This window comes from Pleurodeles waltl, chromosome 7 (assembly GCF_031143425.1).
Source record: "Pleurodeles waltl isolate 20211129_DDA chromosome 7, aPleWal1.hap1.20221129, whole genome shotgun sequence".
Lineage (NCBI taxonomy): Eukaryota > Metazoa > Chordata > Amphibia > Caudata > Salamandridae > Pleurodeles > Pleurodeles waltl.
The window spans coordinates 538,086,441-538,111,933 of record NC_090446.1 but is presented as its reverse complement, the minus strand read 5'-3'; the positions used below and the strand labels follow the sequence as shown (position 1 = coordinate 538,111,933).

Genomic DNA, 25,493 nt, shown 5'->3' with positions numbered 1-25,493 from the left:
CCTACTTATCTACAAAATAAACAACCTACCAAAAATAAAAATATGCATCAAATATAATAAAGATATCAAACATGAGGAACACAAAAATAGCAAATAAAATATAATTAGACATAACATACAACACAAATATTGACATGTAGGCCCTCATTATGACTCTGGCTATGAGTGATAAAGTGGTGGTAATACCGCCAACAGGCTAGCGGTAACTACCGCCAAATTATGACCATGGCGGTGCTAACTCCCATAGACAGCCAATGTACCATACCAACCGCCAGGGCAGAAACAACACTCACCACAGCGGTATTCGCCAACAGCAAGGTGGGAGACAAAGTATCGCCCACATTATTATGACACAGGAAACCGCCACCATATCCGGGGCAGGAACCAACGCCATCAAAAGCCTGGCGGAAACACATCACTGAAGAGAAAAGACTCACCATCGGAGACACAGGGAAGAACAACGCCGACATGGAACCAGAACTGCAAGTTTTCCCGATGATCTTCTGCGTTATGCTGCACCTAGAACACCAATGCCGCCGACAACGGTGAGTACAGCCGCCTAGCACACAAGGGAGGGAGGGAGGAAAATGAGAGTGACACACACACGCACAACAGACACCATCCACACACACACCATCCACACGTCCAGCTGCACACGTAAAACAATTTACACCCGATACACAGCAGAATAATGCAAGGACAACAGGAATGCACGAAAGTGAATGTATTAGTATCAACAGCTAATAAATTATCGAATTGTCCTTGAAACAGATATGTACACATGTACACAAAGGGACACTGCACAGTTCAATGTTCAAAGGGCCCACATGGCCACAGTTCAAGGCCCAACTTGAATCCTGACTTCATCCGAATAGAACTCTGCAGGGGCATCAGTTTGCAAGTGGGCAGGAACTTCAGGGGGAGGGGGGCACCTCAGCTGGATTCGGGAACAAGCCCACTGGTTCTGGAGGGGCTCCATGCCCATTACTCTGTCCTGGGGAGCGCAAGGCCACAGTCTCTCAGGTGGGTGACTTGCCCACTGGTTCTGGAGGGTGCAACATGCCTATTTCTCTGTCCTGGGGAATGCAAGGCCACAGTCCTTCAAGTGGGTGACTTTCCCACTGGTTCTGGAGGGGGCAAAATGCCCATTGCTCTATCCTGGGGCGTGCAAGGCCACATTCTCTTAGGTGGGTGACTTGCCTACTGGTTCTGGAGGGGGCCCTTCTTACAGCAGCCCTTGGAAGGTGGCCTACATGGCGTTTGCTGGTGGGGATGGCTGCACGTTGGTGGCAGATGGAGGTGTCTCCTGGGCAGCCTCTGCAGTTGGTGATGACTGCAGTGTGGTGGCAGATGGAGGTGCCTACTGGGCAGACTCTGCAGGTGGTGATGGCTGCAGTGTGGTGGCAGATGAGGTGCCTACTGGGCAGACTCTGCAGGTGGTGATGGCTGTACTTCCTCAGCTGGCGGTGGGGGCCCCATGACCGCTGGTGGTGATGGAGGTGATGTCACAGAGGTGTCTGCCACCACCAGGGATCTTCCATCAGAGGAGGTATCAGAGGAGGTATCTGAGTCTGTGTTGTCACCTCCTGTCTCCGCCGTGGTGCTCCCCTCGCCCTCTGTCCCACTGGTTCCCTCAGCGTTGTCAGACTCTGCCTCCTGGGTCCTGTGGGATACAGCTCCCTCTGTCACCGGTGCCCCTGCTCCTCCGCCAGATGATGCTAATGCACACAAGGACAGGATGACAAAACAAAAAAGGGGGGAGAGAGACAAAGGAAATACTGGGTCAATGACTGCACCAACCTCACAGTTGGCATACACAGCACTGTCACAGACAGGAGACAGGCTGAAGCACTATGCATTGCACTGCCAGTGACATGGCTAGATGCTAAGGCAACATGAGGGCCACACACCGCCAAAAGCATCCCTCCTGGGATCCGCAATGCCCTGCCTGAAATGGACTGCTAACAGGCTAGGTTACCTGTATTTGATATAGACCCATTACCCTAGTCTTGCCTGGCCTTAGGGGCACCCACTAACTCACATCCACCACCCGGGTCCCACCCCACCTGCCAAAATTTGTAATGATACCCACTGTACTAACCCTCTTGTGGCTGCTGTGATTCCCTCAAGCGCCCATCCAGCTCAGGATTGGCCACCGGCAGTATGCGGACCATCAGGGGGGGTCGTGTTCCGACAGGCACCCTTTCCTCGTTTGGAGGCCAACCCCAGCTGTGCCTCTGCGGTCTTCGGTGCCCAGCGTCTCAGGTCCTCCCACCATTTCCGACAGCGGGTGCTCCGCTTGCCATGGACACCCTGGGTCCTCACGTCCTTGGCAATGGCACGCCATAGTCCCTTCTTTTGATGGGCGCTGACCTGCAGAGGCAATACAGACAGGAGCACACCATTAAACAAACAGTCCAGCCTGTCACACAAATGGCCCACCATACCCATTTCCATCACCATTGGCACACACATTGCCCAGCGCACACCATGTACACCACAACAAGACATTCCCCCCACCCCCCACACGATGCTTGCACACACATCTCTATGCATCCTTCCCACATGCATCATACCCAAAGTGTACTCACCTGTTGGTTTGGAGGCCCATACAGCAGTCTATACTGGGTAGGAGCCCATCCACCAGTCACTCCAACTCCTCCGAAGTGAAGGCAGGGGCCCTTTCCCCGCCACACGGGCCATGGTAGGTTCCAGACTCAAGTCACAGCAGCACACGTAGTGTAGGTGTTATCCTGTTGAAGGTCAGGAAACAAGTGAGGAAGAAGATAGAAAATGGTGGTCACGTCCGCGCGGTGTACACCATCACCGCTGGCGCAGATCCCCATTGGCCACTGTACTCGATAGAGCCCCATATTATCCAATGAGGAATTGCACGGCGGTGCAAGACCACCTTCTGCCACGACGCCCAACGTCGGTGGAATTACCTCACTTCCACCTGTTCCTACATACAGGACAGGCGGTCGCTATTTCAGGGAAGGGAAACAGTCATATTGACATTACCAACATCACAGATCAGATTGGCACACACCTCACCATTAACACTGTCCCATTACATAAGTGCACCAAGTAGACTGCAGTTGTGGTTCCATTGTTCCAATTGTGACAGCCTACTCACTCTTGTGTCCCTTAGATACCTACTGCTGCGGATGAATAGGAGGTGAAGACATACCCCGTGTACAGACCCCTTATGGACTTAGCTGCACTGGAGGACAGGTACATTATCCTCATGTATAGACTGGACAGGGCCACAATCACAGAGGTGTGTGCCCAATTGGAGCCAGACCTGATCTCACCTATCTGTCATCCAACTGGGATCACCCCTGTTGTGCAAGTGCTATCAGTGCTCCATTTCTTGGCAGCTGGTTGCTTCCAAGTGACAGTGGGCTTGGCAGCGGAAATGTCACAGCCAATGTTCTCAATCATGCTGGCAAGAGTGTTGTCTGCCCTGGTAAAATACATGTGCGGCTACATTTCTTTCCCCCAGGTGAAAGAATTGGCCACTGTGAAGGCCAGATTCTATGGAATGGGACATATCCCCAATGTCATTGGGGTGATTGATGGGGCACATATTGTGTTTGTCCCCCCTGCCAGAATGAACAGCTGTTCAGGAATCGTAAGAGTTTCCACTAACTGAATGTGCAGATGTTGTGCCTGGCTCACCAATACATCTCCCACGTCAATGCTAAGTATCTTGGGTTGGTGCATGGTGCCTTTGTTCTGAGGAATAGCAGCATCCCAAATGTGATGGCCCAACTACAGAGGCAAAGGGTTGGGCTAATGGGTGACCCTTGATCCCTACCCACTGTATGTTAGTGTATGCCTTCTGCTGTTAACCCCATTGGATTGTGTGAGGCTAAATGTGCTCCCTCAATACCTGCAGGTGGCTCTGGCTGCCCAACCCTATCATGGCTGCTAACCCCTGTGAGGAATGCCAGGACAGGGGCTGAGGAATGTTATAATGAGGCACATGGGCGAACCAGACAGATCATCGAGAGGACCTTCGGCCTTCTGAAGGCCAGGGTCAGGTGCCTCCATCTGACAGGTGGATCCCTGTGCTACTCACCCGAGAAGGTCTGCCAGATAGTAGTGGCATGCTGCACGTTGCACAACCTGGCCCTCAGACGCCATGTACATTTTGTGCGGGAGGACGAGACTGGAGATGCCCCTGTGGAAGCAGTAGACCCTGATGACAGTGAGGATGAAGAGGCTCAGGATAAGGATGAGGACAACAGAACATCAGTTATCCGTCAGTACTTCCAATGACACAAAGGTGAGACAATGCAACTGTACATTCCTATGACTATTGGTGTATTCTGTGTGGCTGTAGCATGATGGCATTAACTTCCTTTGTACCTCAACTTACTGTCACCTATGGTTTGTCATTTTACAGATGATGGTGATATAACAACTGTGTACTGTTGTGCTGACTGACTACAGACAGCTACAGGTCGTTATTTCTATGCTCCCACAGTGTATAGTTCATTTGCACTAGATGTGACTGTTGCCATAAATACACATTTTCAATACATAAAATACTAAGAGTCAAGTTGTGTTCAAGGGTGTTTATTGTAGTGCTAGGAAATTGAGGGGAAAGTGCAATGGAATGGGGTGATGATGGAGGAAAGTCCAGGGTATTTTTCCAGTCTGTTTGTAGCACAAGTGCAGTGTTAAAGTGGCCATAGGAAGGGGAGCAACTGCATTTCAAAGTGGACAAGGTGACTGAGTGGGACACAAGGGGGACAATCAGAAGAGTCTCACTTCCTGGCGGGGCTCTTGGCAAGTGTCTCGGGCTTCTGTCTGGGTCGCAGGGAAAGTTTGCAGGGTGGTTCACCTTCTGCAGGGGGATGGGTGCTCGTGGCCTGTGGGTCCTGTGGTGGGGCCTCCTGCCCACTAGCTGCAGCAAAAGTGGAGGGCTGGTCAATTGACTGGCTAGTGGTAGGGGCCCGCTGGTGTGCTGTTGCCTCCCTCATGATGTTGGCCATGTCTGCTAGCACCCCTGCTATGGAGATCAGGGTGGTGTTAATGACCTGCAAGTCCTCCTGATCCCCTGATACTGTCCCTCCTGCAGCCGCCTATTCTCCTTCATGTTGTCAAGGATCTGGCCCATCGTGTCCTGTGAATGTTGGTAGGCTCTCAGGATCTCAGAGAGTGCCTTCTGGAGAGTCGGTTCCCTGCTCCTGTCCTCTCCCTGGCGCACAGCAAGCCTCCCAGTGCCCCTGTTGGCCTGTGCCTCTGTCCCCTGAAGGGTATGCCCACTGCCACTGACCCCAGGTCCCTGATTGTCTTGGGTATGAAGTGTAGCCTTGGGTCCCTGTACAGGTGGGCACACTGCTGATTGATGTGTACTGGGGACAGAGGTGTGGGTACACTGGGTGGGTGCTGTGGTGTGGGATACTGAAGGGGGAGACTCTGTGATGTACTGTGAGTGGGCTTGGGTGGCTGGCTGTCCAGTGCTCCCTGATGGGCCAGGTAGGTCATCCAGATCCAGAAGTCTAGAGTTTACTGTCATTACTGGGGGCATCTTCTGTTGGTGGACTGGATAGCCGTGGCACCTCCTCTCCGCTGACATTATCCAGGGTACCTGTGGGGATGTAACTGATGTATTATGCTTCATTTGTGTGACATATTGTACATCCCTGGCTGCCCCTCTATCGTTGGTGTTGCCCTGTCACCTTTTGCTTGTGTATGGTGATGTATTGTGGGAATGTTAGTTTCCCTGTGCTGTGCATGCTTTGGCAATGGGTGTCTATGGAGGGCTGTGAGGGCTGTCCATGCTTTGGCATAGCATGCAAGGCTTGGCATCGGGGTTAGTCAGATGTGTAGGTGCAGTATGTGGGATGTAGTGGAGTGATGGGACTGAGGGTGAGGGTGTGAGATGGCATGCAGGTACGGGAGGTGTTAAGTGGTAATTGTTGACTTACCAGTGTCCAGTCCTCTGGCTACTCCAGTGAGTCCCTCAGGATGCAGTATTGCCAAGACTTTCTCCTCCCATGCTGTGAGCTGTGGGGGGGAGGAGGTGGAGGTCCACCGCCAGTCCTCTTTATGGTGAGCTGGTGCCTTGCTGCTATGGAAGGTACCTTACCCCGTAGGTCGTTCCACCTCTTCCTGATGTCGTCCCTTGTTCTTGGGTGCTGTCCCACGGAGTTCACCCTGTCCACGATTCTCCGCCATAGCTCCATCTTCCTTGCAATGGATATCTGCTGTACTTGTGCTCCAAACATCTGTGGCTCTACCCTGACAATTTCCTCCACCATGACCCTTAACTCCTCATCAGAGAAACAGGGTTGCTTTGTGGGGACATGGGTGTTGTGTGGTGTGTGTTGGTGAGAATGTTTTGAGTAATGTGGTGGGCTGTGTGATCTGGGGTGCGAGAGGGATGTATGGGTGTAATTGGTGTATGTCTAGTTTTCGCAGTGGTCTTGGTGTCAGTCTTGTGGCAATGATTTGTATTCGTAAAGGGTTGTGGGTAATGTGGGTGTGTGTTTTATCGTGGTGTGGGTGTGGTGTGTGTATTAAGTTCAGGTGTGTGTTTTTAGTATTGGCTAAAACACTACATTGAGTGTTGTTTTGTATGTGGGTGTCCATTCTGAGCACGGCGGTATGTACCCCCAATGGTTTACCGCTATTGAATGTCCGCCGTGATGATTCGTGGGTCATAATGTGATGGTCGTTGTTTTGTTGGTGTAACGGTATGGGTGTCGGTACCTCCACTTTATCACTGACCTTTGGGCTGGTGGATTTGTGTATGTGGCTGTATGCTGTCGGATTGGTGTGTGTGTGTGTCATAATATGGTGAACGGATATTTGCCACAGCAGCGGTATGTTGGCGGCCATCACAGTGGCGGTAAGCAGCATTTACCACCAATGTCATAATGAGGGCCATATTTTCCACAGTTTTACGAAGCAACCGCTCATAAAATAAACTTTTTCAAAACAATAATGTAAAATTATTTGCTTAATAAATAAGTTAACAAATTAAAAATAATGAATGAATTTAAAAAACGACATATATGTTCATATATATGTATATAGATATATACCTACTTGCGGTTAGCACCTGGTTTTCATTGGAAGAGCATTTTTTTGTTTTGAAAATATTTTTGACGCCGCTTGATGAATCTTAACAAAATTTTCACAACTGATATGACAGTCAGCTCAGTTGCTGCCTTGAAAGTTTTGGGGTGATTTATCAAGCGGGCCTGAGAAAAAAGGGGACCCCCAAAACGTGTTTTCCCAATTCATTTTCCCATAGGGTCTTTGGACACGCCTACAGCCCGAACTGATGAACAGAATTACACCAAACTTAGCAGGAAGCTAGGTACTGGTACACAGATTGTGCTTTTTGTGATCTGGTGTAAATCCATTGAGTAGTTTCTAAGATATTAAAGGTTAAAAAATATAGATATCTAGGGACGCAGAGAATACGTACTGATATCTGATTGGCTGCCAACACTTTATCAAGAAAGTGTTGGCAGCCATTTTGGGACTCCGCTTCAGTGGAGTCCCACAAAAAACCTTACAAAAAAGAAAAAGGGCCAGGGTAGGGATACCTTGAGCCCCTTTCCTTGGTCCAGGAGACCGCAGGGACCCCACGAGGGCTAAGAAGCATTTTTCTTTAAGCAAAATCAGAAAAATCTGTGGGCAGATCCGCAGATTTTTCTGAGATTTTTTTAAGAAAAAGTAGCGTGGTCTGTCGTCCTTATTTTTTATTCTGCCCCTCGGAATTCCCAGGAGCATTGGGTGCTGATAAATGGAGGTGGGTGCTCGGGTCTCCTCCTAGGCTTTATAGTAGCCCTAGGGACCACTAACTCCTTGGGGCTAAGAGACAATAATATGCAGGAGGGCAACGTGACCCCCCCCACCTCAGGGACCACCACCTCCTCAGGCCAAGATACATTTATAATAGTAGGGGGATCCTGCAGACCTCCTGGCCCTGGGGATTGCCATGTCCCTGGGGCTAAATTTGTGCTATATGTGGGGGATCCACAAAGCCCCACCGCACCATGGGGAGCAACAGCTCCCCAGGGCAAAATGCTTTTAAAATAGTGTGGGGGGGGGGTCCAACGGATTTCCAGGCCCCAGGGTCTGACAGCTCCCCAGGACATAAATTAAAGTAAATCAGGGTGTGTGACTTAGACCCCCCAGTGCCAGGGACCACCACCTGCTTGGGCTAAATTATAAAGATGGAGGGGGGGCTGTGGGGCATGGGGCCACCATTGTGGAGCGATAGATGGCCCTGGGGACCGCCACTACCCAGGGGTGGCTCTTGCTTCCTCCTGAGGTGTCCACCCTCAGTAGGTAGCTGTTTGCTTTTGCTTAGTGGGAGCTGACAACTCCCACCAAGCAAAAGCAAACATAACTCTGCTTTCTGCAAGGGGGAGCTTTCAAGCAGCTCCTGCTCGCAAAAAGCTGAGTTTTCATCTGTTTCTCTGCAAGAAAATATTTAAAGCAGCTCCGTGCTTGCAGGAGCAATGCTGGTTCCCACAGAAGTCGCCACAAAAATAAAAAAAATAAAAAAAACATAATTTGAAAATTGGAACTGCAGAGTTACAGTTTTACCTTGAAAATTATCTGATGAAGAGGCTCAAGGAAAATCACATCAGCAATTTTACAAACACACCGGGTCATTTACTTAACGTCCTTCGCACAGCTGTAGTGTAGAAGATGTACTATACATTTACCCAAGGAGGTAGCACTCACTAATTAGCCAGTAGATAAACATTTGGCAGATAGGTAAACATTTGGCAGATAATGATGGCCTCTTCTTGGATAAATATGCATGATAGGATTCATTCTGGCACAATGCTTTTTTAGAGAAATGTAACCTCAGCAGTAAGCACTTACACCTACAAACAACGTAGGTGCCTGCATTGAAGCTCCGCTTCTGTATGGTACTAATCAGCCTATCTTCTTACGCATGGCCAAGGCACAGCAAGAGTGTTTTCTCTGCATTTCCACCCTGAAACCTTATCTGTAATCCTTGATGGAGGTGTTTGCATCCTTGCCTTCTTTGAGTGCAATATCTCATGTAGTAACTGTGACAAGTGGTTTTTTTCTTGCCATCTGCTACTTACACCCAACCTCTCCATGCTTGGTCAAAGGCTGTGCGCAATGCGGAGTAGGGTAGTTGTAGGGGGGTGGTTGTAAGGCCTGGCTGCAGGCCAAGGCCTCGTGCCCAACCCCCTCCGTGTGCGAAGAGAGGCTGGGTGATTATAGGTGGCAGAGGTTGAATTAACGTATAGTAATTAAAATTACTTTACTTAATAAAAAACATAGAAATTAATTGAAAAACTAAAGGTTACAGGGACGCTACAGTTAGGAAAAGAATTTTAAAGAAACATTGAATTTCGCTTAAAAAAACAGAGATTACTGGGACATTATAGTTAGGCTCACATTTTAAACGTACAAAACCACAGAGGTTCACCTGTTATAGTTAGAGATATGTCAAGTAACTATAACTTGTGCCCTAAAGTAACTATAACTCACACCCTCGCCATGCACTGTTTATTGCCCAACAAATTGCAACACCTATGACATCTTTGATAACATCATTGATAATATCAATGTAATATTTGCAGTAAAATTTTTGAGGACAAAAGTGTGTATGGTAGGGCGCGAGTCACAGGTTGTTCTGCACATCAAGGGCAGGATAAACATGTGGGTGGACAACAGTTGTATGGGTCATGTCCGAGGATACTTTTCTTCAACAAAGTCAGAAGTCTTAAATCCACACTCAGCTTCGCTGTGACAATGCTTGCAGTATTTGCCCAACTTTTTTGTTATACCCACCATTTTGTTACAATAAGGATAGGTTACAAACCACAAATTGTGGCAAGAGTTTGCAATGGAAATTGTAGAATGCCCAAGGTCGGCATGAAACCAACTGTGTGAAATAACAATGTGGTAAGCATCTGCCTGCATATGATGAAATGTTAACAGGGAAGGCAGTTAGCAACTGATCTTTAACAGCCGCCTTAATGCATGATGTTGCCATAGCCAGGCCCACATTGTAAACAGTGATGCATGCAATATGCACCAAACAGCACAAGCACAGATGTAAGCTTCTGGGTCACTGTTCTGTACCAGGGGATTTTACTTCCTTGATGGAATAGATACTTGGATATATTATCATTTAAATTGATCTGTAGCAAAAACATCACCAACTAGCAAGATGAAATTCCTCTTCATAGTGTTAGTGAAAGTGAAACTTTATTGTTAGACCCCGTTCAAGGCCCAGGGCACACAGGGGTCACTGAGGCTCAGTCCTATGGGCTGTGGTTATTTGTTTCTGATGTCCCTGGATATGTCCTGATAGTGATCAGCAATCTGGTCCAAGTAGAAACACTTCCACAATTGGCTCTCAGTATTAGTGGTGACAAAGAGTTACAGGGCTCTAAGGAAAGCAGCAACACAATAACTGAATAGTGTTACAGGAAGACTAATCAGCAGCACTTCTCTTCAAAAAGCCTAATTGAATTTCTAAAGGATCCTTGTTTGAATTTTCTTCATAATTTGGCTAAGTCTCCTCCCTCCAGCTTTGAGAATATCAGCGATACACTTCCACTGCCTGGGAAAACAATGCCACCTTTATCTTGGGCAAAGGAATAGGCCAGGGGTATCCAAAAATAGATCTCAGAAGGTTCCACTCATCTGGCTCACTCAAACACACAATGCATGCAACACACAGGTGTTATGTACAAACAAGCACAACATATAGTTGGGAGGTTAATGCTAAGATCTGGGTCAGTGAATAGAAGCAGAACTTTATACAAGTGAACCAGTAGGCATCCACTCCAGTGACACAGATAAAAAGGTCTGGTTACAACCATTGATTTACAAAACATGGTATGCTGCCATTACCATTCTATATGCTAAACCCATGACAGGCACAGTAGTTCACTGTCAGCAAAATGCGGGCATGCTTGGTATTCCATGTGACAGAGCAGGTCCGGGGTCTCACACATATCAAGGAGCAAGCCTAACCTCAGAACACACATTAGGTTAGCGTCAGGTTAGCGCCAAAATGAAAAAAAAGGACACCAGATTCTCGCAGTATGGTACTCAGGACAACACAACTATGCACCAGTTTGGGGCAGATTTGGTTAGTAATTAGAGCATAGAAGGGGGGTATAGGGGTCACACATGTGCAGACTCATTCACTCCCCGGCATTCACATGCACTCATGCACATGCACACCCATTTGCATCATGCACTCACATATACGCATACATTTATACATGCACGCACACACCAAACATTAAATAAAAACATAGCACTTACCTTGTAATGCGTCTCTGGAGAGATGTCTCCGAGGTTCCAGGAGGGTTGAGGCTGCTCCCTCCTTTCATTGACTGACCTTAGGTCAGCTAGTGAGAGGAGGTGGCAGTCCTTACCTCATCACACAGAGGGTTGGGGTCAATAGGAGTTGTTTACCCCACTACACTCTGTGACAAGGTGTCAGTGAGAGGCACTGGGCTCTGGGAACTTCTTTACAAGGAGGAGGGCCTCGAGGTGCTTTGCCATGCTGAAAATGTCATGCCCACAAGGGCTGTGACATCTTTAGTCCGGCAAAGTTCAGCTCAAGTAGCCAGGCGCTTGTGCATCTAGAAACTGTATAGCACCTGCCTGCTTGATTGGAACACAAAGACTGTCTGTCAGGCTGACTTTTTGTCAGCCTGACAAACGTTCTTTATGTCAGGAAAAAGGTGGAGCGGTGTGGCCCTTCCACGCTTAAGGATGGGTTGCTGCTGTGCAGGGGACATTCTCCTTGCAACAGTAATGATCTCAAAAGGTACCCTCAGTGATAATTGAATATCACTATTTAAATAAACTTAAAGTATCTCATTGAAAACTCATCAGTATGTTACTGTTAAGTAAAGACTGAAAAAAGGAAATAAAATATTCAAGGACTACATTTAGCACAGTGATATAGGGCCTCACTGAAGGTATACACATGCAGAAGAAGGATTTTTTGCTGCTTTGTTCGACTGCTGGTCCTATATGTGTGAGCTTCATTATACCAGAAACCATGACTTTGCTACCAGCTAGCTCCTCAATTCAAATGCAATTTCTAACCCACACATTTACTAAATCCAGTGGTTGGTTGGCCTCTGAAAGCATACACATTTCATCCTGGGTCACCCCACTCACACATTCAGCTGTGAGGAAGTCTCTTTCATAGTCAGTCATTATGGTAGAAGGTTCTCCAGGTCTGTGTCCCACCTCCCACGCACCATTCAAGCATACAGAGAGACCACACACTCAAAAGAGAATAAGATCATTATAGAACTGTGTCTCAGTCTGCCAGAGGTTACAGTGCATTTCAGCGCACTTGGTGCCGCTTTGATCATCACAGTGGCACTGTTGTATAGTGTGGATGTGAGATTATGGCAAAGATGAAAGGTCAGATCTGGGTTGATAGTGTGGTTCTGGGATGATAATTTGGTATACGTGCTTGGCAGTATGGTGCTGGGGCAGTAGTTTGGAGCTGAGGTGCTGTGCTATGCACTGGTGATGCTGAGTTGTGAGGTTTTAGTGCAACAATGTGTATTGGTAAAGTGCTTTTGGAGGTGGGAGTGTTTCAATGTGATATGGGTGTTTCAGTACTGTTATGTAAATACTTGAGATAGTATTATGGGGGTGGGACAGAGGTCAGGTACAGTATTGGAGCACTGCTGAGTAGTAGTGCAGTTGTGAGGACAGCCAGGTAGTGACTGGAGCGGCAGTGCATGTCTAGGGGTCATAGAACTGTGTTGGAAAGCATTCAAAAAAGGTTAGTGTGGGGGTGCTATAGTGATTGAAGTTGGAAGAACACTAATCACAGTGGTGCTTTATTGGTGGAAGTTTGTAGGTTCATGCTGTGATATTGTAGTGAGTGGTGGAAATGTTAGCCTGGTTTCGGGTGGCAGTGAGGTGGTGTGGTAGTCAGGTGCTAAGAGGTGGTAGTCTGGTGTTTGTAGATGGAAGTGTGGTGGCCAGGCTCAGTGTTATATATTATTAATGCAGTCAGGGTCAGTAGTGTAGTGGTTGGAGTAGTGATGCAGCTGTGTGGGGGGGAAGGCAATGGTGTAGGCTGGTATTAAAGTGCAGGGATAGAGTGTTGTTGGATGGTGTTTTGGAGCTCAGAATAGTAGTACATGGTTATGGGAGTGATAGTGTCATGGAGTGGTATGGTATTGCAGAGCTAGGGTGAAAGGGCCATTCATGGGGGTAGCGACGTGATGCTAACGCGTTGGTAGTGTGGTGGGGTTTGATATCATTGTGCTGAGACATACTACAACAGTAATACAGTGTGATAATGGGTGCTATTGGATGATAGTCATCCTGTATTACAAAATATTATTCCTTGAATGTGGTAGTTTTGTGGTAAGAGATAATAGTGTGGTAAAGATATGCCGCAGTGTACTAATAGAAGGTAATACAATACTGTGAGGGATAGTGTTCTAGTGGGGAATGTAGAGTAGTGTGGGTTGTTGGTACTATTTTGACAGGAGTGGTAGTATAATGGTAGAAATATTAGTGCAGTAGTGGTAGCATAGTATTGAATTGTTAGTATCGTGCTTTTAAGTACAAAACGCAAATATGGTGGTTAGTAGTGTGGAGCTTCAGAGGTTCTGATTTCTGGTATAATTGTGGTTGTACTGTTACTGCACTTTTGCTAGTAGAATTATTGTGTGATTGTGCTACATTGAGCTAAAGTAGTAATGCTTGTTATAATGTTGGAGTGTGCTTTCACATTGGTATGAAGTGGTAATGTTGCACAGTTAGAGTTAGGGAGTGCTGGTTATACTGCTTTATTCTGGAGTGATTATGCTAGGACACCCAAAAGAGAAGACAAGCACTCCAGTCCTTAAGCTTGCTTGTGTTACCAGGCAGAGGAGGCTGAGCCCAGCAGTTCGGCTTGGACTCCTCTTTTGGAACAGGGCCAGTTATGATTTGCATGGGGTGGTCCCTGTCTCTAGTGGAACAGTGAGCAAAAATAAAATAAAATAAACAATGGGCTGGAAAGTGGCCTACAGTAGTTACCATTCACTGAGATTAATACATCCAGTCCATTCATCATTTTTCAGGTCTTGCTTGCCGACAGCACATGTGCTGCTTTCTGAGGAGAATATTGTATACAACAAAGGACTTGGAGCCCGCTTATTGCTTACCGTTCATTGGCATCATTGTCACTCTTCTTTGCTGCCTCCGAATTGGCCAGCATGTACCGACGTCACTTCCTTTTTTTTTCAGTGGAACATAGAGCAAGCACAGATTGATTCATCTTAATTAGTGTCAGTCCGCTTCTCACTCTTCTTCTTCCCCTCCCACCCCATTCTCCTTGTTGCTTTTTTCCCATACTACCTACCACCCCACCACTCAGGCATCTAGCTTCACAACACTGCCGCCAACTGACTGCATCCCCTTTATACCCAAATGGTACACAATGTGTTGCACCCTCTCCCAGTAGCCCCTCCTCGCCTAAAATGCATTTTATTGTAAGCAAACCAGTTCCTGCAGAAGCATTGTACAAACTAACAAGTTCCTGCATTGGATCAAGGGCATCAGATGTTTACATAGATCATAGGGTGAGATAGTTGGTAACATATTGCATTAAATTGCATTCATATAGCACTAGGCTTTGAAGTGCTATAGGGCAGTTCAGTGGCATCTTGGGTAATAGTCCAGGCCACTCCTCTCCACTCAGTGCCACTCCACTCCGCTCCATGCCACTCCACTCCACAGCCCTCCAATCCACTCAACTCAATTCCACACCACTCCACGTTACTCCACTCCATGCTACTCCACTCCACTGTACTCTACTCAATGCCACTACACTCAACCCAGTGCCCCTCCACTCCACTCGACTACACTCAATGCCACTCCGCTCCACTCAGTGCCACTCTGCTCCACTCAGATCCACTCAATGCCACTCCATACCACTCCACTTGACTCCATGCCCCAGCACTCCATTCAACCACGCCACTCCACTCCATGCCATGCTGTGTGATGCCACATACTCCACACCATTCCCCTCAAGTCTACGCCAAAGCAGTACACTCCACTCGATTCTACTCCACTCAATTCACCTCTACTCCACACTTTACTCAAAGCCACTTCACTCCAACAGAGCTAATAGCAATTCACACATTGGTGAGACCTATTGGATTTGCCAATGCCTGTTTTTCTTCTTTCAAACAGTAATCAGCAGGTAGCTACTATCGAATTGTACAGATATGATTGCCTGCACCTAGTTTCTCTATGAAGGAATCCGGCTGATTGACAAATATAAAGAAACTCAGTCAGACACAATCACAATTAAAACCACGAAATAGCCTCGACTTGAAGAATGGCAGACTCCAAAGGGAAATAAACGTAACCCATGCAGACATACTGATCATAACCCAACCCTATGCAGGATCTAAAAAGAAGTAATATATATGTCACAAAAAAGAGAAATTGTAGATACTTTGACAACTAAAGCAGTTTATTTCATCATCATTCCCTGTTACTTAAATTATCCATGTTTCCATTTGTGAGATCTAAGCATAAACAATTTAAAAAATCAGCTTGTCAATGTCACAGAAACGCTTGCATCACAAAGCTGCACAAAAATCCAACTCGTTTGTGTATTCTGTCCTGTCTATTAGGCCTATCAATGCCTTCCTGTACCTTGTACGCCTCGGGATGCACGATCTCTCCAATCTCACCGGCCCCAACGCGCTGATCGTGGGCGTGAAGCAAGTGATCGTCCACGATAGATACGCCGGAATCTCGACGTCTAGTGGAGACATCGCCCTGGTGGAGCTGCAGACCCGTGTCAATTTTACGCGTTTCATCTACCCTGTCTGCTTGCCACCGGCCTCAGCCCAGCTGAAGTCAGGACTGAACTGCTCCGTCACTGGCTGGGGCAACATCCAGAACATAGGTAATCTGCAATTAGTACAGCTGGGCTATATAAATACAGACATAAACATACTTTGAGTACAATGGAGACGTTTACTGACATGCAAAGCCGTCATGAATAGTAAAACAAAAACCTTTACAGGGATGGTAAATATTAGCATCAGTGCACTGATTTCGTGATACTCACTTGAAGACTTAACCAAACCCCCACTTTGCCCTACTGCTTTTGTCACTCAAAACAAGTGCTGGAATATTACGTTTTATAGGGCCAGATGTAGCAAAGGATTTGCGCGTCGCAAACGGCGAAAATCGCCGTTTGCGAGGCGCAAAAGCCTCTTTGCTATGCAGAAATGCATTTTGCGAGTCGGGATCGACTCGCAAAATGCATTTCCGACTCGCAAATAGGAAGGGGTGTTCCCTTCCTATTTGCGAGTCGCAATGGAATGCAATTCCATTTGCGACCGAATGGAGTCGCAGTTACCATCCACTTGAAGTGGATGGTAACCCAATCGCAAATTGGAAGGGGTCCCCATGGGACCCCTTCCACTTTGTGAAAGGACCCACAAATATTTTTTCAGGGCAGGTAGTGGTCCAAGGGACCACTACCTGCCCTGAAAAAATACCGAAACGAAAGGTTTCGTTTTTTTAAAAAGTGCAGCTCGTTTTCCTTTAAGGATAACGGGCTACACTTAAAAAAAAAAAAAACTGCTTTATTTAAAAGCAGTCAGGAACATGGAGGTCTGCTGACTACAGCAGGCCTCCATGTTTGCGAGTACCCATGGTCGCTATGGGGCCGCAATTTGCGACCCACCTCCTTAATATTAATGAGGTGGGTCTCTGCGACCCCATACCGACTCGCAGATGGTGTCTGAGACACCGTTCTGCATTGCAAATTGCGACTTGCAATTTGCGAGTCGGAAGGACTTGCAAATTGCAAGTCGCAATTTGCAATTTTCCTGCATCTGGCCCAAAGTGTATTAGTATTCCTGTTACAACTTGAAAATCCCAGTAGAGCTGAACATGCATTAATAAAATATATATATAAAAAAAAAGAACTAAAAAAATGGACATATGGAGCGAGTAATAAACTTCAACCTTCTTCCATGGGTGTAGTTCATAATAATGGACCATAGAATCGATGGTTACTAAAGAAGCATTGGCAAACCCAATAGGTTTTGCCTTTGTTTTTTGTTTTACATTTTACTTTACTAACAGGATTATAAATATTAGAAAAAGGTTATGTTAATGTTTGTTTTACATTTGATGAACTGTTAATAGTTGCTTATGATGTGAGGTTTATTGAATTAATATCCTGGGGTTCCAGACTCGTATTTTGCACCTTATTTAACATGACAGTGTATACGAATACAGTAATGTGTAGTTAGTAGAGTGCCACTGCACCTGCTGCACCATTCAAATCAAACCCCTTTTAAATGCAAGGTAACCACAATTGTGACTGTCTGTTTATTAGTAAACTATAGCAATAATTGGTGTTTAGAGAAGTTCTGTCAACGTTGTGCCCCGGTGCCACCGGAACTGCTGCAGCATTCAAATCATGACCCCAATGTCTGCAAGGTAACCACTCTTGTGACTGCCTGTTTAGTAGTGAAATATAGCAATAATTGGTGTTTAGAGGGGTTCCTAGAGATTTTGGGCACTGTGTCACTGCACCTGCTGCACAATTGGAATCATATCATTAGTGCCTCCTAGTAAACTGCACTTGTGACTGCCTGTGTAGTATTAAAATATAGCACACAAACAACAAAGGGGTAAGCAAGTAGTGCACAGAAACAGTGGGGGGTGGGAGTGAGCTTTAGAAGAGGGATTGCAGATAGTGGGGGCATGAAAAAAGTAAATAAAAAAAAAAAAGATTACGCTGCTGAATGTAGACATGGAGCAACAGGGACTATAGTGAAGGCACTCGTGTTTCAATTTAACATTTATATAACAAAAAACAGCCACCTAGCTATTCGTGTTATAGTGCAGCCGTAGCCCATTCGTGTCCCAGACAAGCCTTGCCTCTCCCTGCAAGGCAATAAAATTCATGTCACCTCAGGAAGGGCAGTGCCGGTCAATGTTTAACTGCAGCCACGGCACAGAAGACCTAAAAACTAAAATAAAAAACATAAAAAGAAAAGTGGGTTCACAACTCCAGCCATCTCTGTGCCTGCAGGCGTGCAGTAACATGCAGTATAAAAAATTTAAGTACAAAAGCGTCCATGTAAGTATGTTAAAACTGGCTATGGTTCAGGTCACACATGTCTCATATGGACCTAGCTTGGGGTAAGAGGGCCCCCGGCCACCTGCCTCGCAGGACTGATTTCGTCTTTGATTTTGGGAAACTGTTTTTATTTAATTTAAAGATAACGGACCATGTTCCTCTGAGGACAATATGGAGGGCATACCGTGCAAGCACTACAATGAAAATAGGAGCGGCTTGCAGCAAGGAGAGCAGACCGCATCCACATTCACTCGTACACAGTAGGCCTGAGCGTAGAATTACACTCCGCCATCAGAGTTTGCGGAGTTCGGGCACTTTGCACTACATGGAAGAGTGCAGATTTCCCGAATTCTGCACTTAGCACGGAGCAGAGTTTGTTCACGCTCCCCAGATTGGGTTTTGGTGCTCTTTGATCGTGTTGCTTACAGCCGCACTGATTGGCAAAACAGGGTCGCTTGTGAGTGCAAACTTACTTCTGAAGTAGATTTTCTACACCAGAGCCAATAAATTTAGTCAAAAAGAGTTTTTTACTAGATTTTTTTCTCCAATGGACCCTGCAATTTGTTTTTCAGATTGAGAAGCCTTTTTTTTCAAACAGGAATGAAGTGTGCCAGAGACTCCAACTTCCTGTTCCTGTCTAGCAGGCTTCTCCCAGTGCTTTGCCCATCACCTGGTCACTTTTCTCTTGAATTTCAATATCGAAGGATCACTCTTTTTGTCTCCTTGTTATACCTTTGGGTAAGGTCTTTGTTTTTGTTGAATCACACAAGTAAGTTCAAAAACTACTGTATAAGGCTGTTGTTTGTTTGCTTGGGCATGCATCAGTATTTCTTTGGACTTTAATTTGATATTTGATTTAAACATTTTAAAGTGTTGGGCATGGCTGAAGTTTAAGCATGGGCCTAGGTATTATTTATTTTGCATTTCATTGATTTTTCACCTTTTTTTAAGGAAAAGTGTTGCACAACTCAACACCTTTTCTACGTTTGTAACATTGGCAATATTATTTTAGTATGTGGCCTATATTTCCAAAGGACCATTTAGTCAGTCGGCCCAGCACTAGTAGACATCAGTGCATGAAATTAATGTTTCAGTAGTAGATTATTACAGCTGACAGCCTTAGGGTGGTCACCCCTAAACTTTTGCCTGCCTCCCTCCACTTTTTGGACACTGTTTTTGTTGAGTTTTAGACTCTGCGCACTTTGCCACTGCTAACCAGTGCTAAAGTGCATATACTCTCCCCCTTTAAACATGGTAACATTGGATCATACCGAACTGGACTATTTAATTTACTCATGAGACCCTAGTACTGTTCAGTATATGTGCCCAGGGCCTGTAGATTACATGCTACTAGTGGGCCTGCAGCACTGGTTGTGCCACCCACTTAAGTAGCCCCTTAACCTTGTCTCAGGCCAAGTACTTGCCAAGCCTAAAACATGCCCCTTTTCCACATATGACACCCCTAAGGTATGCCCTAGGTAACCCACAGGGCAGGGTGCTGTGTAGGCAAAGGCAGGACATGTACCTATGTAGTTTACATGTCCTGGTAGTGTATATTTCTCAAATTCGTTTTTACACTGCTGTGAAGTCTGCTCCCTTCATGGGCTAACATTGGGGCTGTCCTCCTATAATGAGTGGTAGCTGCTGATCTGAGAGGAGTAGGACGGTCATATTTAGTATGGCAAGAATGGTGATATCAAATCCTGCTGACTGGTGAAGTTGGATTTCATATAACTATTTTAGATATGTCACTTTTAGAAAGTGAGCATTTCTCTGCACTTAAATCTTTCTTTGCCTTACAATCCACGTCTGGCTGGGTTTAGTTGACAGCTCCTTGTGCATTCACTCAGACACACCCCAAGCACAGGATACTCAGCCTCACTGGCAACCATCTGCATTTTGAATGGGTCTTCCTGGGCTGGGAGGGCGGAGGTCATGCTCTCACACAAAGGACTGCCACACCCCCTACTGGGACCCTGGCAGATAGGATTGAACTCAAAGGGAACCTGGTGCACTTCTAAGCCACTCTTTGAAGTCTCCCCCACTTCAAAGGCACATTTGGGCATATAAACAGGGCCTCTGCCCCTTCCAACTCAGATACTTCCTGGAGAAAAAACCTGTAACCAGAACCTGCATCCTGCCAAGTAGAACTGCCTGGCTTCCCAAAGGACTCAACTGACTGCTTTCTGTGAAGGACTGCTGCCTTGCTGTTGCACTGCTGCTTTGCTGCTCCCTGGCTGTGGTGAAGAAGTGCTCTCCAAGGGCTTGGATAGAGCTTGCCTCCTGTTCCCTGAAGTCTCAGGACCAAAAAGACATCTCTCTTGCAACTGAACTCCTTGTGCGGTGAAAATTCAACACACAGCTTGTTAAAACCGCCGCACAGCCTGCCCCGCGGTGAGAAATTCACTGCACGCCGAACCGGAACGATGCAGCCCGACTTTGCAAGGAGAAGATCGACGCAGCGCCTGCATTGCGACCGGAACTTCGATGCAGGGCCCACCGGATCGATGCACAGCTGACGTGGGAGGACGCGGCCCGACTTTCAGTGGGGAAATCAATGCAGCGCCTGCCGTGCAGCAGAAACTTCCATGCAACGCCCACCGGAACGACGCAGCGCTTGTGACTTCGCTCCACAAGCCCAGGATTCCACAAAGAGACCCTGGGGAGTCTGAAAACCCTGCAAGCTGAAGAGGATCCACGACCGAGCGCCGGAAATCGACGCACAGCCGTCCCTGAATTGAAACTAAATGACGCATCACCGTGTGCGGCCCGAGAAATCGATGCACACTCCCTTTGTTTCCACACTTCTCCTCCTCTGCAGCCCATTGTGTAGCTTTATCACGCGAACCAGGTACTTTGTGCTTAAGAGACATTGTTTGCTTTAAAAAGACTTAAGACACTTTGAGGGTCATTCTGACCCACCCGCCTGGCGGGAACCGCCAAATGGCCGCTCCGCGGTCAGAAGACCGCGGAGGCCATTCTGACTTTCCCGCTGGGCCGGCGGGCGCCCGCCAGGGAGCGCCCGCCGGCCCAGCGGGACAGGCCCTGCAACACTGAAGCCGGCTCCGAATGGAGCCGGCGGTGTTGCAGGGGTGCGACGGGTGCAGTTGCACCCGTCGCGATTTTCACTGTCTGCTAAGCAGACAGTGAAAATCATGCTGGGGCCCTGTTAGGGGGCCACTGCACTGCCCATGCCAGTGGCATGGGCAGTGCAGGGGCCTCCAGGGGCCCCACGACACCCGTTCCCACCATCCTGTTCCTGGCGGTAAAAACCGCCAGGAACAGGATGGCGGGAAGGGGGTCGGAATCTCCATGGCGGCGCTGCTTGCAGCGCCGCCATGGAGATTCAGCCCAGCAAGGGGAAATGCCGGATCCCCTTTTCTGACCGCTGCTTTACTGCCGCGGTCAGAATGGTCTGGGAAGCACCGCCAGCCTGTTGGCGGTGCTTCCGTCATTTTAGCCCTGGCGGTCGCCGACCGCAAGGGTTAGAATGACCCCCTTTATATCACTTTTCAGTGATACCTCTGTAGGAGGCTGGACTGGCTTGTAGTGAGTACCAAGGGGTACTTGCACCTTGCACCAGGCCCAGTTATCCCTTATTAGTGTATAGGGTGTCTAGCAGCATAGGCTGATAGATAATGGTAGCTTAGCAGAGCAGCTTAGGCTGAACTAGGAGACGAGTGAAGCTCCTACAGTACCACTAGTGTCACTTGCACAATATCATAAGAAAACACAATACACAGATATACTAAAAATAAAGGTACTTTATTTTTATGACAATATGTCAAAGTATCTCAGAGTGTACCCTCAGTATGAGGATAGCAAATATACACAAGATATATGTACACAATACCAAAAATATGCAGTATAGTCTTAGAAAACAGTGCAAACAATGTATAGTTACAATAGGATGCAATGGGGACACATAGGGATAGGGGCAACACAAACCATATACTCCAAAAGTGGAATGCGAACCACGAATGGACCCCAAACCTATGTGACCTTGTAGAGGATCGCTGGGACTATTAGAAAATAGTTAGGGTTAGACAAATAGCTCACCCCAAGACCAAGAAATGTGAGTGCAAAGTGCACTAAAGTTCCCCAAAGGACAAAGAAGTCGTGATAGGGGAATTCTGCAGGAAAGACACAAACCAGCAATGCAACAACGATGGATTTCCAGTCGAGGGTACCTGTGGAACAAGGGGACCAAGTCCAAAAGTCACAAGCAAGTCGGCGATGGGCAGATGCCCAAGAAATGCCAACGGTGGGTGCAAAGAAGCTGCTACTGGACAGTAGAAGCTTAGGATTCTGCAGGAACGACAAGGGCTAGAAACTTCCCCTTTGGGGGATGGATCCCCCACGCCGTGGAGAGTTGTGCAGAAGTGTTTTCCTGTGGAAATACAGACAACAAGCCTTGCTAGCTGTAAATCGTGCGGTAAGGGTTTTTGCATGCTGCTGTGGCCCAGGAGGGACCAGGATGTCGCCAGTTGTGTCTGGGGACAGAGGAAGCATCGAGCAAGACAAGGAGCCCTCTCAGAAGCAGGCAGCACATGCAGAAGTGCCAGAACAGGCACTTCAAAGAAGAGTGAAACAGTGCTCATCCGAAGTTGCACAAAGGAGTCCCACGCCGCCGGAGGACAACTTAGGAAGTCGTGCAATGCAGGTTAGAGTGCTGTAGACCCACCTGGCGTGGGGAGGCAAGGACTTACCTTCACCAAACTTGGACTGAAGAGTCACTGGACTGTGGGAGTCACTTGGACAGAGTTGCTGGAATCAAGGGACCTCGCTCGTCGGGCTGAGAGGATACCCAGAGTACCGGTAATGCAGTTTTTTGGTCACTGAGGTAGCAGGGGGAAGATTCCGTCGACCCACGGGAGATTTCTTTGGAGCTTCTAGTGCAGAGAGGAGGCAGACTACCCCCACAGCATGCACCACCAGGAAAACAGTTGAGAAGGCGGCAGGATCAGCGTTACAGAGTTGCAGTAGTCGTCTTCGCTACTTTGTTGCAGTTTTGCAGGCTTCCAGCACGGTCAGCAGTCGATTCCTTGGCAGAAGGTGAAGAAAGAGATGCAGAGGAACTCGGATGAGCTCTTGCATTCGTTATCTAAGGAATCCCCAGAGACAGAGACCTTAAATAGCCAGAAAAGAGGGTTTGGCTACCTAGGAGAGAGGATAGGCTAGCAACACCTGAAGGAGCCTATCAGAAGGAGTCTCTGACGTCACCTGGTGGCACTGGCCACTCAGAGCAGTCCAGTGTGCCAGCAGCACCTCTGTTTCCATGATGGCAGAGGTCTGGAGCACACTGGAGGAGCTCTGGACACCTCCCAGGGGAGGTGCAGGTCAGGGGAGTGGTCACTCCCCTTTCCTTTGTCCAGTTTCGCGCCAGAGCAGGGCTAAGGGGTCCCTGAACTGGTGTAGACTGGCTTATGCAGAAATGGGCACCAAATGGGCCCATGAAAGCATTTCCAGAGCCTGGGGGAGGCTACTCCTCCCCTGCCTTCACACCATTTTCCAAAGGGAGGAAGTCCTTTGTTCTGCCATCCTGGGACAAGCCTGGCTGGACCCCAGGAGGGTAGAAACCTGTCTGAGGAGTTGGCAGCAGCAGCAGCTGCAGTGAAACCCCAGGAAAGGCAGTTTGGCAGTACCAGGGTCTGTGCTACAGACCACTGGGATCATGGGATTGTGCCAACTATGCCAGGATGGCATAGAGGGGGCAATTCCATGATCATAGACATGTTACATGGCCATATTCGGAGTTACCATTGTGAAGCTACATATAGGTAGTGACCTATATGTAGTGCACGCGTGTAATGGTGTCCCCGCACTCACAAAGTCCTGGGAATTGGCCCTGAACAATGTGGGGGGGCCTTGGCTAGTGCCAGGGTGTCCTCACACTAAGTAACTTTGCACCTCACCTTTACCAGATAAAGGTTAGACATATAGGTGACTTATAAGTTACTTAAGTGCAGTGTAAAATGGCTGTGAAATAACGTGGACGTTATTTCACTCAGGCTACAGTGGCAGGCCTGTGTAAGATTTGTCAGAGCTCCCTATGGGTGGCAAAAGAAATGCTGCAGCCCATAGGGATCTCCTGGAACCCCAATACCCTGCGTACTTTAGTACCATATACTAGGGAATTATAAGGGTGTTCCAGTAAGCCAATGTAAATTGGTAAAATTGGTCACTAGTCTGTTAGTGACAATTTGAAAGAAATGAGAGAGCATAACCACTGAGGTTCTGGATAGCAGAGCCTCAGTGAGACAGTTAGTCACTACACAGGTAACACATTCAGGCCCACTTATGAGCACTGGGGCCCTGGCTGGCAGGGTCCCAGTGACACATACAACTAAAACAACATATATACAGTGAAAAATGGGGGTAACATGCCAGGCAAGATGGTACTTTCCTACAATCTCTACATATACTTATTGCATCTTTGATTGTTTTGACCTGCAAATATCCAGATAAATATTATATATTTTTCTAAACACTGTGTGGTGTATTTTTGTGGTGCTATATTGTTTTATTGTATGATTTATTGCACAAATACTTTACACAACACCTTCTAAGTTAAGCCTGACTGCTCAATGCCAAGCTACCAGAGTGTGGGCACAGGATAATTTGGATGGTGTGTGACTTACCCTAACTAGAGTGAGGGTCCTTGCTTGAACAGGGGGTAACCTGACTGCCAACCAAAAACCCCATTTTTAACATATATGTTTTTAAAACTTCATTTAGGGCAGGGATGACATTGGATTCAATTTAAAATATTGGCTATTGTTTACCTTTCATTTCTTTTGCAAAAAGTATGTATATTGTGGGGTAATAATATTTGATGGCATAGGAGGTTGCTGTTTGACCATGTGGCTGGCAGCCATTTTGTGCATGCAGCCAGTGTCCCTTTGCCATAGGCTCGCATGTGTTCTTCTTTATTCCCCTTGCTCCTTGTTGTTGTTTGACCATGTGGCTGGCTAGCAGCCATTTTGTCCACCTAGCCAGTGTCCCTTGCCATAGGCTCACATGTGGTCTTTGTTCTTCATGCCTCCTTGTTTGCAGTTATTATTTGACCATGACCACGTGGCTGGCATCTATTTTGTGCATGTAGCCAGTGTCCCTGCCTTTGGATTGCATATGTTCTTTGCTCGACATGCCTCCTTGCTCTTTGTTGTTGTTTGACCATGTGGCTGGCTGTCAGACATTTTGTCAATCCAGCCATTGTTCCTTGCCATAGGCTTGTATGTGCTCTTAGTTTGCCATGCCTCCTTGCGGCTTGTTGTTGGTGTCTGCCAATGTGGCTGGCTGGCAGCCATTTTGTCCATCCAGCCAGTGTCCCTTGCCATAGGCTTGCATGTGTTATTTGTTC

General features: G+C 47.3%; 1 protein-coding gene across 1 annotated transcript in view; it reads left to right on the top strand.

Moving 5' to 3' along the window:
* Window positions 1-468: 468 nt before the first annotated feature.
* LOC138246914 (uncharacterized) overlaps window positions 469-25,493 on the top strand; it is an 89,166-nt gene continuing 64,141 nt past the window's right edge. Inside the window, exons 1-2 of the mRNA XM_069201661.1 lie at window positions 469-545; window positions 15,654-15,931. Coding sequence (XP_069057762.1) covers window positions 469-545; window positions 15,654-15,931 — 355 coding nt within the window. The remainder of the gene's footprint in view (window positions 546-15,653; window positions 15,932-25,493) is intronic.